Here is a 13,248-nt window from a genome sequence, read left to right as displayed (position 1 = left end):
CAACAAACACATAAATGTACATCACTGTAATTATATGAACATATTAGACTAGAGATCTAAGCATTCTCTCCAGGAGATCTAAGTAACATTCTGTATAAAAACATCTTTTAATGCACATATAATCCATCAATGCATCATTTAACCAGAGCTGTGATTTGTTTAATGAATCCATTCAAACAGCCATCATATCCCTTCATTTTTCCTCTCTCTACATTTTGTGTTTAAGACGATCACAATTAACATGTAGTGAAAATATGGAAAGTATTTTTGGGATGCTATGATGCTATGCTAACTCTATTATATAGCTGCTTGTCTGTTTTACTTATTGAAATTTGGCATGCTGCTTTCTTGCCCAGGTCTCTCTTGAAAAGTGATCTTTAATCTCAACAAAACTTTACCTGGTTAAATACAGTGTAAATGAAATGAGCAATAAAACTTTCTGTTGGAGTTTGATCTCACACTTTATATGATGAAATGATACATGAACGAAGTCGTGTCATTTCTATCAAACATTCCCACTGAATTGAACCTATTATGTTTACACTTTTACACATCTTATAATGTTGGGAGTCCAGTTTTAGGGTTTTCTGTTAGAGATGAAACACACAGTTCAGCAGTAATGTAATCGTTACTGCACTAATCAGATTTAAAATGGTACTGATCTTAGAAAAACAATAACTAGGTCTACTGTACTAATCACCGTCACCTTGCACCCCTCATTACCTCACTACATAAAAGATGCTCTCAAACACACACGCACTGTCCAGTCTCGTAAATGCTAGCTACAACTATATGCTGTATCTACTAACCTCACTCTATTTTTTTTTCCAGTAGTTTCCCGAGTTCGTCATCCACCGAAGGATCTAGGTATCGTTGGTTTGCAACCTGTGACCCGGCGTGTGTGTGTGTTGGAACTTCACCTGGACTTATCCACTATTACTCATTTCATTCACATCTACTTCTCAATAAACTCTGATTTTACATTATATCTGCCTCCGTCGTCTTCTGTCCCTGACATCATTTCTTAATATTATGTTACTTTACTAGTGTAGCCTTTTCTTCTATTTGTAGCACAGTTAGAAATGCATAACAAAGTTGTAATAAATAAATAAATAAATAAATAAATAAATAAATGAACAAATAAATGAACAAACAAACAAACAAATTAACAAATAAATAAAAAACAGTTATTGGTCAATTAATAAATGCTTAAAATATAAAAATGTAAAATCTTTTTTTTTTATTAAAGTTGTTCATTTCTAAGTGATCATTTTCTAGAAAATATACATGATTAATTGGTCTTTTATAATTTTTGCTCTCACCTCGAGGAGAGAAAGAGTGAGAGTGCAAAGAAGACAAGAGAGGAGCAATATGCTAGCGGGCTTATGGAGCGGTCGTGAGGTGAAAATTCTGAATTGTTTATCTTCAAACCTTGTAGGAACGCAAGTTTTAGATGGTCAGTGAGATAATCTGATAGAGTACAGACTTTCATGAAAGAATTTCAACTAGAAATTCAGAGCGCTTTGTGTATTTATCCTCTTGTTATTACAGCAAGGGGAATGTAGTAAGATACAAATAAATGATAGAGACAGTGAGATAACCCAGGTCATGTGATTCTGTTGGACTGTTGTTGTTCTGGAGACAAGTGACTACTTCATGTATGTGGACAACTGCTAGTGGACAGAGACAGATGGACAAGTAGAAATTGTTGTTGGTGAAAGAAACTGGTGTTTATTGCTAAAGAATTGTGTTATGTGGTGTGATGGAATTGGTGCACTGTTATTATTGAATACACTGAATATTGCATTATGGTGAAAAGTTGTGTTTCTTCCTTATTTGGTTTGCTCTTCTAAGATTTGGGATATGTGTATGCCTTAAGATACATGTGTCCTTTGTTCACTCTCCTTCTGACTGGACTACAATCCTTACTGTAATTGACAGAGTATTTATCTCTGTCTGGCACCCCAGTATATCTTTGAGGGACAGTGTTACAAGTTACATCGAGTCTTTTAGAATGCAGTTCATTTTGACCTCTCTCTTTCTTGTATGTAAATATTAAGTTATTGGCTGAGATTTTTGCCCATCCACTGGAATCTATATTACCCTCAAACAAGATTTATTAAAAAACATTATTTAATATATGACAGCTATACAGTCATATGCAAAAGTTTAGGAACCCCTGACAATTTCCAGCAATTTCATTTTGATCCATCAAATAACTGAAGGACACAGTAATGTTTAAGTAGTGAAATGAGGTTTATTGGATAAACAGAAAATGCGCAATATGCATCAAAACGAAAGACAGGTGCATAAATTCGGGCACCCCAACAGAAAAATCACATCAATATTTAGTAGAGCCTTCCAAGGCAGAAATAACAGCCTCTAGACACTTCCTATAGCCTGTAATGAGTGTCTGGATTCTGGATGAACGTATTTTGGACCATTCCTCCTTACAAAACATCCCCAGTTCAGTTAGGTTTGATGGTTGCCGAGCATGGACAGCCCGCTTCAAATCACCCTACATATGTTCAATGATATTCAGGTCTGGGGACTGGGATGGCCATTCCAGAACATTGTACTTGTTCCTCTGCATAAATGCCTGAGTAGATTTTGAGCAGTGTTTTGGGTCGTTGTCTTGTTGAAATATCCAGCCTCGGCGTAACTTCAACTTTGTGACTGATTCCTCAACATTATTCTCAAGAATCTGCTGATATTGAGTGGAATCTATGTGACCGCTTAACTTTAACCAGATTCCCAGTACCAGCACTGGCCACACAGCCCCACAGCATGGTGGAACCTTCACCAAATTTTACTGTGGGTAGCAAGTGTTTTTCTTGGAATGCTGTATTCTTATGCCGCCATGCATAACGCCCCTTGTTATGACCAAATAACTCATAATAATCTTTTTCATCACTCCACAGCACCTTATTCCAAAATGAAGCTGGCTTGTCCAAATGTGCATTTGCATACCTCAAGCGACTCTTTGTGGCATGTGTGCAGAAAAGGCTTCTTTCGCCTCACTCTCCTGTACAGCTTCACCTTGTGCAAAGTGCATTGAAATGTTGAATGATGCACAGTGACACCATCTGCAGTAAGTTGATGCTGTAGGTCTTTGGAGGTGGTCTGTGGGCTGTTTTTGACCGTTCTCACCATCCTTCACCTTTGCCTCTGGCCTTAACAAGAACTGTGCCTATGGTCTTCCAGTTCCTCACAGTGGACACTGACAGCTTATATCTCTGCAATAACTTTTTGTAGCCTTCCCCTAAACCATAATGTAGAACAGTCTTTGTTTTCAGGTCATTTGAGAGTTGTTTTGAGGCCTCCATGTTGCCACACTTCAGAGGAGAGTGAAAGAGAACAACAACTTGCAATTGGCCACCTTAAATACCTTTTCTCATGATTGGATGCACCTGAATATGAAGTTCAAGGCTTAATGAGCCACCAAACCATTTGTGTGTTACAATTAATCAGTGCTAAGCAGTTACAGGTATTCAAATAAAACAAAATGGCAAGGGTGCCCAAATTTATGCACTTGTCTAATTTCTTTTTGATGCATATTGCACATTTTCTGTTAATCCAATAAACCTCATTTCACTACTGAAATATTACTGTGACCTTCAGTTATTTGATAGATCAAAATGAAATTGCTGATCCAAACACCCAAATATTTATAAATGAAAATCATGGAAATTGTCAGGGGTTCCTAAACTTTTGCATATGACTGTATAATATATTATATGATCCCACCCCTCCCGATACCCCAGAGGTACTAACATCACTTGATCCTGAAAAAGCATTTGATTGGGTGGACTGGGATTGTCTCTTTTATACTCTGTAGCGGTTTGAATTCGGCCCAAGGTTCAGATCCTGGATTAAATTTGGCAGATGCCCTTATTCAGATCAACATACAATGTATTTTATTTTTATACAACTGAGCAATTTAGTAGACGTTTAGTGGACATTTGGTGTATAATCCAACAGATTAATATTTTTTTTCCCTACAAAGTTTTTATTTTAGATTAATTGTCACGAATTATGGTGAGGGGGGCACGGTGGCTTAGTGGTTAGCACGTTCGCCTCACACCTCCAGGGTCGGGGTTCGATTCCCGCCTCCACCTTGTGTGTGTGGAGTTTGCATGTTCTCCCCGTACCTCGGGGGTTTCCTCCGGGTACTCCGGTTTCCTCCCCCGGTCCAAAGACATGCATGGTAGGTTGATTGGCATCTCTGGAAAATTGTCCCTAGTGTGTGAGTGCATGAGTGAATGAGAGTGTGTGTGTGCCTTCGATGGGTAGGCACTCCGTCCAGGGTGTATCCTGCCTTGATGCCCGATGACGCCTGAGATAGGCACAGGCTCCCCGTGACCCGAGGTAGTTCGGATAAGCGGTAGAAAATGAATGTCACGAATTATTCACTCTTATGTTATAATTGTTAATAATTATACACTTCAGAATGCCAACACAGAGTTTTGATCTCGCTCTGACATCCTCATTGCGGAAGTGCTGGCACCCCTGTTCTCTATCTTCCACACTCATTGCTACTGGTAATATAGCTGTCTACCTTTCCACACTTTGTTGGATTATTTTGTGCCTTTACTGCCCTGAGGTTTTTTGTTTATTTTATTAGTTTTCTTTTGTTGGTTAAATGGATCTATTTTCTGTTTTCACCATTGTTTTGCCCTTTGACTCTGTCTTGGGTTACCTGTTGGAATTATTCTCTGTGCATTTCTGGTTTTGATCTAGTTTGGGTTTTGATCTCTCTGTGTGTCCATTGGATTTAAATCTTGTTCCTCTTGTCCTGACTTTACTAATGACTAATATCATATACGGTTTGGACTTTTCCCTGTCTGAAGACCAGGGGGATGTTCTGGCAGGATTTGTCTTGTGCCATGTGCTTCTGTTTTTGTATGTCATGTTTCCTGGTTTTATTTTTTATTTTTTATTTTGTTGCCTAGTCTCCCTTGTGTTTTCCATGTATTTGTAGTTTTATTTCCTTAATAATCCCCTTTTTATATTATCCATGCATTTGGGTCTAATTATAGTATCTGGGAGGCTGTGGTGTCTGTTTCAGCTAAAATAAGTCATGAACAAATAAAGACACCATTTTATGATGAGAGGCTCATGAAAGTCACTGAAAAGAAGGATGTCTATACTGGAAACTGAATACTATGAAAAGTCAAAAACATTATTTATTTCATGCTGTATTTTGTTTTCCATTATTGATTTGTTTAAACTTTTCTTGTTTGATATTTCACTTTGAATTAAGTGGATAAAATCCTTATAATAATATAATGGTGTAATAACTGTACACACAGATATGTGATAAAGTTCTCAGATCTCACTTTTTTGTTAAAGATGTTTTGTAAAATGAAATAAAAAAAAACTGTTAACAGTGTATTTCTTTAAAAGTAAAATTACTCATGACAAACATAAATACCCTAATAATTATGTATGCAGTGTAGATAGTGTTGTATTAAAAATTGCATTGTTACATTTTACATAGTTTATATGCAGTACATTGAATAAATAGAATTAAAATGATGATCAAACTGTTAATTTGCTTTTGATTATGTTTATAAATTGTGTCTTATATTCTGAGCCATACTGCAGTCATTAGTGTTGTTTTAAATCTCATTCAATCATTCAATCATTTCTGTTAAATCACATCAGTGAAACTTTGAAATCCATTATATATATAATTATTAAAACAATAAAATAATTAGGTTTTCATTGTCTTCCTAACATTAAACCTGTAGTGTAAAAGTAGAAAACATGACACACCTGTCACTGTAATTGTGGCTAGTTCACTCCTCTCTGAGTAGTAGTAGTTTCCTCTGCGTGCTATACAGTAGTAATTTACTCGTCCTTCATAAGAGACTCTCACAGTGTGTGTTTTGGTGTCTGAGGCTCCAATGTACTGGGAATTCCATGTCGGTCCTTTGTACCAGAGAAACTTCCATCCAGTGGACATCAGATTACAGCTCAGAGTAACATTGTCTCCAGTGTAGACGGAGCTCTGAGGAGTCACAGTCACAGTCGGTTTGGGTTTTCCTGTTGATATAAAATGATGAAGAGCTGTATTTCATTCACTTTTACAACATAACCAGTAATTTAATCTTTGTGCCTAATTAAGCAATTAGTTACAGTGTTTATTTGTAAAGGTTCCACATTGTTTATATGCAGAAAATTGATTTAAAATGAATAAATAAAAATAAACATTGAACTGATACATAAAGGTCACTGACTTGCCCATTGAATTTATTTTTCTCATCTTTTATAAATTGTGTCTCATATTCTGAACCATATTACACACATTAAGTCTTTTTTCTTTCTTTCTTTCTTTAAAAAAAAAAATAAATAAATCTTATTCAGTCATTTAACTGTTTACTGTAAAATCACAGTAGTGAAAGATTAAAAATTTTTAATCTCAGTGAGATTTTACCTGGATAAATAAAGATTAAATCAAATAATCAATAAAACTTCTGACCACAGCTCTTAAATAATGTCAAATAAATGAAACCATGTCGCTTCTATCAAACACTTCCACTGAATGTATCCTATTATATTTACACTTTTACACATCTTATAATGTTGTGAGTTCCGGTTTAGGTTTTCTGTTAGAGAAGAAACACACAGTTCAGGAGTAATGTAATCTTTACTGCACTAATCAGATTTAAAATGAAAAGATTTTCTCTGTGATGTTACTGATCTCAGAAAAACAATAACTAGACCTACATCTTTTACTACTGTTATGTTACTTTACTAGTGTAGCCTATTGTTCTATTTGTAGCCCAGTTAAAAATGCATAAGAAAGTTGTAATAAATAAATAAATACAGTTATTGGTAAATTGACAAATGCTTAAAATGTAAAAATGTTTATTTAATTTTTTTGTTAAAGTTGTTCATTTTTAAGTGCTCATTTTCTAGAAAATATACATGATTAATTGGGCTTTTATAATTGTTTTAAACCAGATGCTGTCGGTTACGAGGAGAGAAAGAGTGAGAACACAAAGAATTGAAGAGAGGCGCAAGATGCCAAGCCAACCAGTCAGAGACCAAGAGACCATTTTTTACTGTGTTACCGCTAAGAGCCACATCATACACATGGGCACATATGATTATCACCTTTTTTCCCTGCCATTTTGAGAGTGAACTTGACACAAATTGTTTACTCAAATGATCTTGCTCTTACTGGGAATCTTTGAGGTATTTTCATACCACTCACATGCGCGTTTGATGAAAATACCGTGGTGGAAAGAAAAACGCTGTGCAGACACGAAAGATGCTTCCTATTGAAATACATTAGATTGAAACTCTGTGCTTTTTGACACGTTAAAAAAGGGAGCTCCGTCTCCGCGAACACGAATCAAATAGATTATATTTCGTAACCTATGTGACCAACTGCCGTGGGACTGGGTTGCCTCATCACACCACTCCCTTGCCACGACTCAGGCCTGCTATGTTTTTTTCTTTTGGAATTATTTTTTTTAGTAAACTGTTAATGAACTGATAGAGCCTAGGGGTACCATTTCATATTTTTGTTTTATATTTTCAAAATATATTGAATCATATTTTGTTTTATTTTAAGTATCATGGTTTTATTTTTATTTCCGTTTCAATTAAATTGGGTACAGTTACAATAATTTCAATGTTGTTGTGGTGTCTATTTTATATCAAAGATTGCTGGAATGAATGTATAGATAACATCTGTATATGTATTTTAATAGGAGAGATCCTAAACCCACACACCCAGGGCCCATCCCATTTAATCTGAGGGGAATAGGGCGTTACATATATTTACAGTACAGTTATGGAATATTATGTGTAGCATAAAATAACACATTTACATTTGGTCATTTGGTTAATTAAATATATAACGAATCTGAAGAATCCTGGTCAAGAAGCCAATCAAGGCAGTTTGGTATCTCTGGGATTAGAACAGACAACCTTCTTATATTTTATTGAACTTTAACCCACTGTGTCACCACAAATACTTTAACTAGATTGCATTGACTCACTATAGAAATGTTTCCATTTCACTGCGTCAGCTAAATATACAGGGTTAAAATGACAATAAAATCTTCTTGACTCTTAAGAAGTAGTTGAATCAGTGCAAGCTAATTGCAGTGTTGTTTTGGTGTAGTTGTTGTGGCTCAGAGGTTAAGGCTCAGATGAACACTTCAGAAGCTTGTGTGCTCAAATCCCAGCACCACCAAGATGTTATTGGGCAAAACCCTTCAACTCAGTTGTGTTATACATCAGCAAAATACAAAAGTGTCCTGGGACACTTGTTATTTAATATAACATTAAGGTATCACAGTACTTTATTGTAAATGTGTGTCACAGTTATTTAATCTAAATCTGACACTACTTTAATTTACTGCCACCTCAAGTTGTAGTAAAGTGTATTTTGCTGTTGGCAGATTGGGATGACAAAACCTGCACCGGAATCCTAAAGTTATTATATAACTTTATTACATAGTTTATATGCTGTACATTGAATAAATAGAATTAAAATGATGATCAAACTGTTAATTTGCTTTTGATGATGTTTATAAATTGTGTCTTATATTCTGAGCCATAGTGCAGACATTAGAGTTGTTTTAAATCTCATTCAATCATTTAAATCTTTTCTTTAAAAATGACAGCAGGGGAACTTCGAAATCTATTTTCAATCTAAAATCATAACAGATTCAGATTAAATATTAGGTGAAAAATTATGTGTGGCCCATAAATCTCTTTCATTTTAACAATTTGAATAATAGCCCAGGAAAAATGTCACAGCATCAGAATATCTAATATGTTGTACTGATTCTTTATTAATTAAAAGAACCAGTTACTTAAAAATAGGGAAAAAAGTAATAATAATAATAATAATAAGAAGAAGAAGAAGAAGAAGAAGAAGAAGAAGAAGAAGAAGAAGAAGAAGAAGAAGAAAAATCATTTTTTCATATGATACAAACTGGAACAAAATCTAAAAATAGTGAGACTTTTTACATAAAAGTTATAACTTTCATTAACAGACTCACCTGATACAGAGAGTGTAACAGAATCACTCATCTCTGACATCTGATAGTCACTTGTCCTCCTCCCTCTGCAGGTGTATTGACCACGGTCTAGGGGTGTAATATAGCTGATGCTGAACTCCTTTGTTGTGTAATATGGGTACGTGTTACTGTCCCTAAACCAGTCGTACGTCCACTCAGTGTCTCCTCCTTCCTCTACATCACACCTGAAAGTCACAGTCTCTCCTATGAACACCTGAGTATCAGGGTTTATAGTCACTGTAGGTTTAGGACTCTCTGTAAGAAACAAACAAATCATTACTGTTTCTATTCTGTAGATAACCAATCAGAGTGTAGATACAGTATATCAGCTCACATGTAAATGATGAAACTCTGTCAGACAACAATCACCACTGATGAAGTAAATGTAGATCACAATTTTAATACAGACTCAGACCTAAAAATAATCAGGATTCTGTACTGACTGTCTCAACACAATTTATTGTCTGAATTACTTTGTCTTTAATAATCATGTTTATTTTAATAAGACAAGACTTCAGAAATTCTGAATGTCAGCAATTGAACAAAAAACTGCACATTAAAGATACAGATCGAATGAGTATAAATTGATTATTTGATGGGGGCACGGTGGCTTAGTGGTTAGCATGTTCGCCTCACACCTCCAGGGTTGGGGGTTCGATTCCCGCTTCCGCCTTGTGTGTGTGGAGTTTGCATGTTCTCCCCGTGCCTCGGGGGTTTCCTCCGGGTATTCCGGTTTCCTCCCCCGGTCCAAAGACATGCATGGTAGGTTGATTGGCATCTCTGGAAAATTGTTCGTAGTGTGTGAATGCATGAGTGAATGAGAGTGTGTGTGTGTGTGTGCCCTGCGATGGGTTGCATCTTTTAAAATGCTTTTTGGTTTTGGTTTTTAAAAAGGATTTGTTGACATTTTCTACCAAAGCTAAACTAGTGCTGTGTCACTATCTTTCCAGCTCACCTCACACCAGTCCTGCTCAGCTGTGTTCAAACTGTCTGTCTTTAACTTTAATAGAATTATTTATCTGACAGTTTTCATTTTAAGTAGCCGTGTAAATGTTGCTATATTCTGACTGTATTCACATGTTTATATGTTCAGTGTTGTGCAGAATCATTTAACAGAAAGTCTCTTACTCACCATTAACAGTTAGTGAGAGTACATTACTGTAGTCTGTGTAGTAGACTGGGTTTCCTCTTCCAGCTCTGCACTTGTACTTAATTCCGTCATAGACTTTATCTGAGGTGATGGTGTAGGTGTCTGATGTAGTCTCAGTCTCAGTCTCAGAGCTCTGTGTGGGTTTGATCCAGTAAAACTTCCATCCAGCAGACTTTGGTGTCAGTCTACAGTACAGAGTCACTGAGTTTCCTCTCAGTACAGCTCCTTTAAGGTTTGATGTGAGTTCAGGTTTAGGTTTTTCTGTTAGAAATGAAACAGGTCAGAATGTGAAGTAGTCTTTACTACACTAATCACTTTATTTCACATTATTACTGTCTTTGTAATGAGGCTAAACATCTTGAAGTGAGGGTCATAAGTGAGATAATAAGTGCAGTGTGATGATGCAGGTCTCTAATCTCGCTCTACAGTAATTTATTGTTATAGATCTATAGAGTAAAGATTATTTTGTATAAAAAAATTAAAACAGAACATGAACATCTATTTACTGGAACACATAGTGGAAACATTAAACATGTATTTAAAACTTTGAGTTTTGCTTAAAAATACAACAACAAACAAACAAACACATAAATGTACATCATTGTAATTATAGGAACATATTACACAAGAGATCTCAGCATTCTCTCCAGGAGATCTGAGTAACATTCTGTATAAAAACATATTTTAATGCACATATAATCCATCAATGCATCATTTAACCAGAGCTGTGGTATGTTTAATGAATCCATTCAAACAGCCATCATATCCCTTCATTTTTCCTCTCTTTACGTTTTGTGTTTAAGAAGATCACAATTAACATGAACACTGAGCTGTTCCAAATTATATAAAAATGTTGTGAAAATATGGAAACTATTTTTGGGATGCTATGATGCTATGCTAACTCTATTATATAGCTGCTTGTCTGTTTTGCTTATTGAAATTTGGCATGCTGCTTTCTTGCCCAGGTCTCTCTTGAAAAGGGATCTTTAATCTCAACAAGACTTTACCTGGTTAAATACAGTGTAAATGAAATGAGCAATAAAACTTTCTGTTTGAGTTTGATCTCACACTTTATATGATGAAACGATACATGAATGAAGTCGTGTCATTTCTATCAAACACTCCCACTGAATTGAACCTATTATATTTACACTTTTACACATCTTATAATGTTGGGAGTCCAGTTTTAGGGTTTTCTGTTAGAGATGAAACACACAGTTCAGCAGTAATGTAATCTTTACTGCACTAATCAGATTTAAAATGGTACTGATCTTAGAAAAACAATAACTAGGTCTACTGTACTAATCACCGTCACCTTGCACCCCTCATTACCTCACCACATAAAAGACGCTCTCAAACACACACGCACTGTCCAGTCTCGTAAATGCTAGCTACAACTATATGCTGTATCTACTAACCTCACTCTATCTTTTTTTACCAGTAGTTTCCCGAGTTCGTCGTCCACCGAAGGATCTAGGTATCGTTGGTTTGCAACCTGTGACCCGGCGTGTGTGTGTGTTGGAACTTCACCTTACTCATTTCATTCACATCTACTTCTCAATAAACTGTGATTTTACATTATATCTGCCTCCGTCGACTTTTCTTAATGTTACTTTACTAGTGTAGCCTTTTCTTCTATTTGTAGCCCAGTTAGAAATGCATAAGAAAGTTGAAATAAATAAATAAATGAACAAATAAATGAACAAACAAACAAATAAATAAACAAACAAACAAACAAACAAACAAACAAACAGACAGTTATTGGTCAATTAATAAATGCTTAAAATATAAAAATGTAAAATCTTTTTTTTTATTAAAGTTGTTCATTTCTAAGTAATCATTTTCTAGAAAATATACATGATTAATTGGTATTTTATAATTTTTTTTAAACCAGATGCTCTCACCTCGAGGAGAGAAAGAGTGAGAGTGCAAAGAAGACAAGAGAGGAGTACAGGTGGAGGCAGGAATCGAACCCCAACCCTGGAGGTGTGAGGTGAACGTGCTATACCAATAATCCACCATACTCCCCGCTCTCTAATCTGTCTCTAATAAAACAACAAAATGCAAATCTACAGATAATCTATTTACTTGTAGACATAGTGGGAACATTAACAATTTGTTTTGTTTTTAAAACTTTGTGTTTTGCCTAAAAATAAACAAATGTGTTTGCAGCAAAACACATAAATGTACATCATTCATTTTATTTGAACACATTACACTAATTCGAGATCTCATCGTTCTCATTAGGAGGTCTAATTAACATTCTGTATTACCCAGTCTACTTTAATCACCTGCTTATTTACACTTTTAATAAAAACATCATTAATGCACATATAATCCATCACATGTATCCAAGTACTCAGCTGTTTGGTTTGTCAGGAAAGGCTTCAAAGATGACAGAATAATGACCTGCTCCTCTTCCTCACCTGATTTAAACCAAACTGCGCACTTCTCAAGTGTGAGATTTACAGTGAGGGAAAATAATATAGATCTCTGAACAGTATCTGGGAGGCTGTGGTGTCTGTTTCAGCTAAAATAAACATGAACAAATAAAGACACTATTTCTATGGATGAGAGGATCATGAAAGTCACTGAAAAGAAGGATGTCTATATTGGCCACTGAATACTACATAAAGCCAAAAACATTATTTTTTTGATGCTCTACTTTGTTGTCCTTTATTGATTTGTTTAAATTACTTGATGTTTGATATTTGATTTGATCGTCTTTTTACAAATGTACTGAATGGAAATGCACACAGATTAGATTGTCAATATATAATTTCAGTTTAATTTGCTGATAACTCCAGACATGAGGTCAGAGCTCAGAAGACATGTTTTGTCATCCTGGTGCAATGTATAACCTCCTGTACTACTCAGAATGGTTACAGTACAATGCATAATGTCAGAGCAATGAAAGTAAGAGTTCAGATAGAGAGAAGATCAGAAGCTCATGCACAGAATTCTTTGTCACTGAAGATCTACCAGATACAATAACCCACTATTTATGTACTATGTTTACAATAACCCACTATTTATGTACTATGTTTACAATGT

General features: G+C 35.3%; 1 protein-coding gene across 2 annotated transcripts in view; it reads right to left on the bottom strand.

Annotated features, from left to right (window-relative positions):
* LOC132848919 (immunoglobulin superfamily member 1-like) overlaps positions 1 to 13,248 on the bottom strand; it is a 324,244-nt gene that overhangs the window by 162,482 nt on the left and 148,514 nt on the right. Inside the window, exon 12 of one of the 2 annotated variants that reach the window (XM_060875012.1) lies at positions 5,779 to 6,048. The exons of the other annotated variant lie outside the window; for it this stretch is intronic. Within the exon in view, the coding sequence (XP_060730995.1) occupies positions 5,779 to 6,048 (270 nt within the window). The remainder of the gene's footprint in view (positions 1 to 5,778; positions 6,049 to 13,248) is intronic. 2 annotated transcript variants of the gene reach the window in all.

This window comes from Tachysurus vachellii, chromosome 7 (assembly GCF_030014155.1).
Source record: "Tachysurus vachellii isolate PV-2020 chromosome 7, HZAU_Pvac_v1, whole genome shotgun sequence".
Lineage (NCBI taxonomy): Eukaryota > Metazoa > Chordata > Actinopteri > Siluriformes > Bagridae > Tachysurus > Tachysurus vachellii.
The sequence above is the reverse complement of the archived record's forward strand: the minus strand, read 5'-3'. Positions and strand labels throughout refer to the sequence as shown.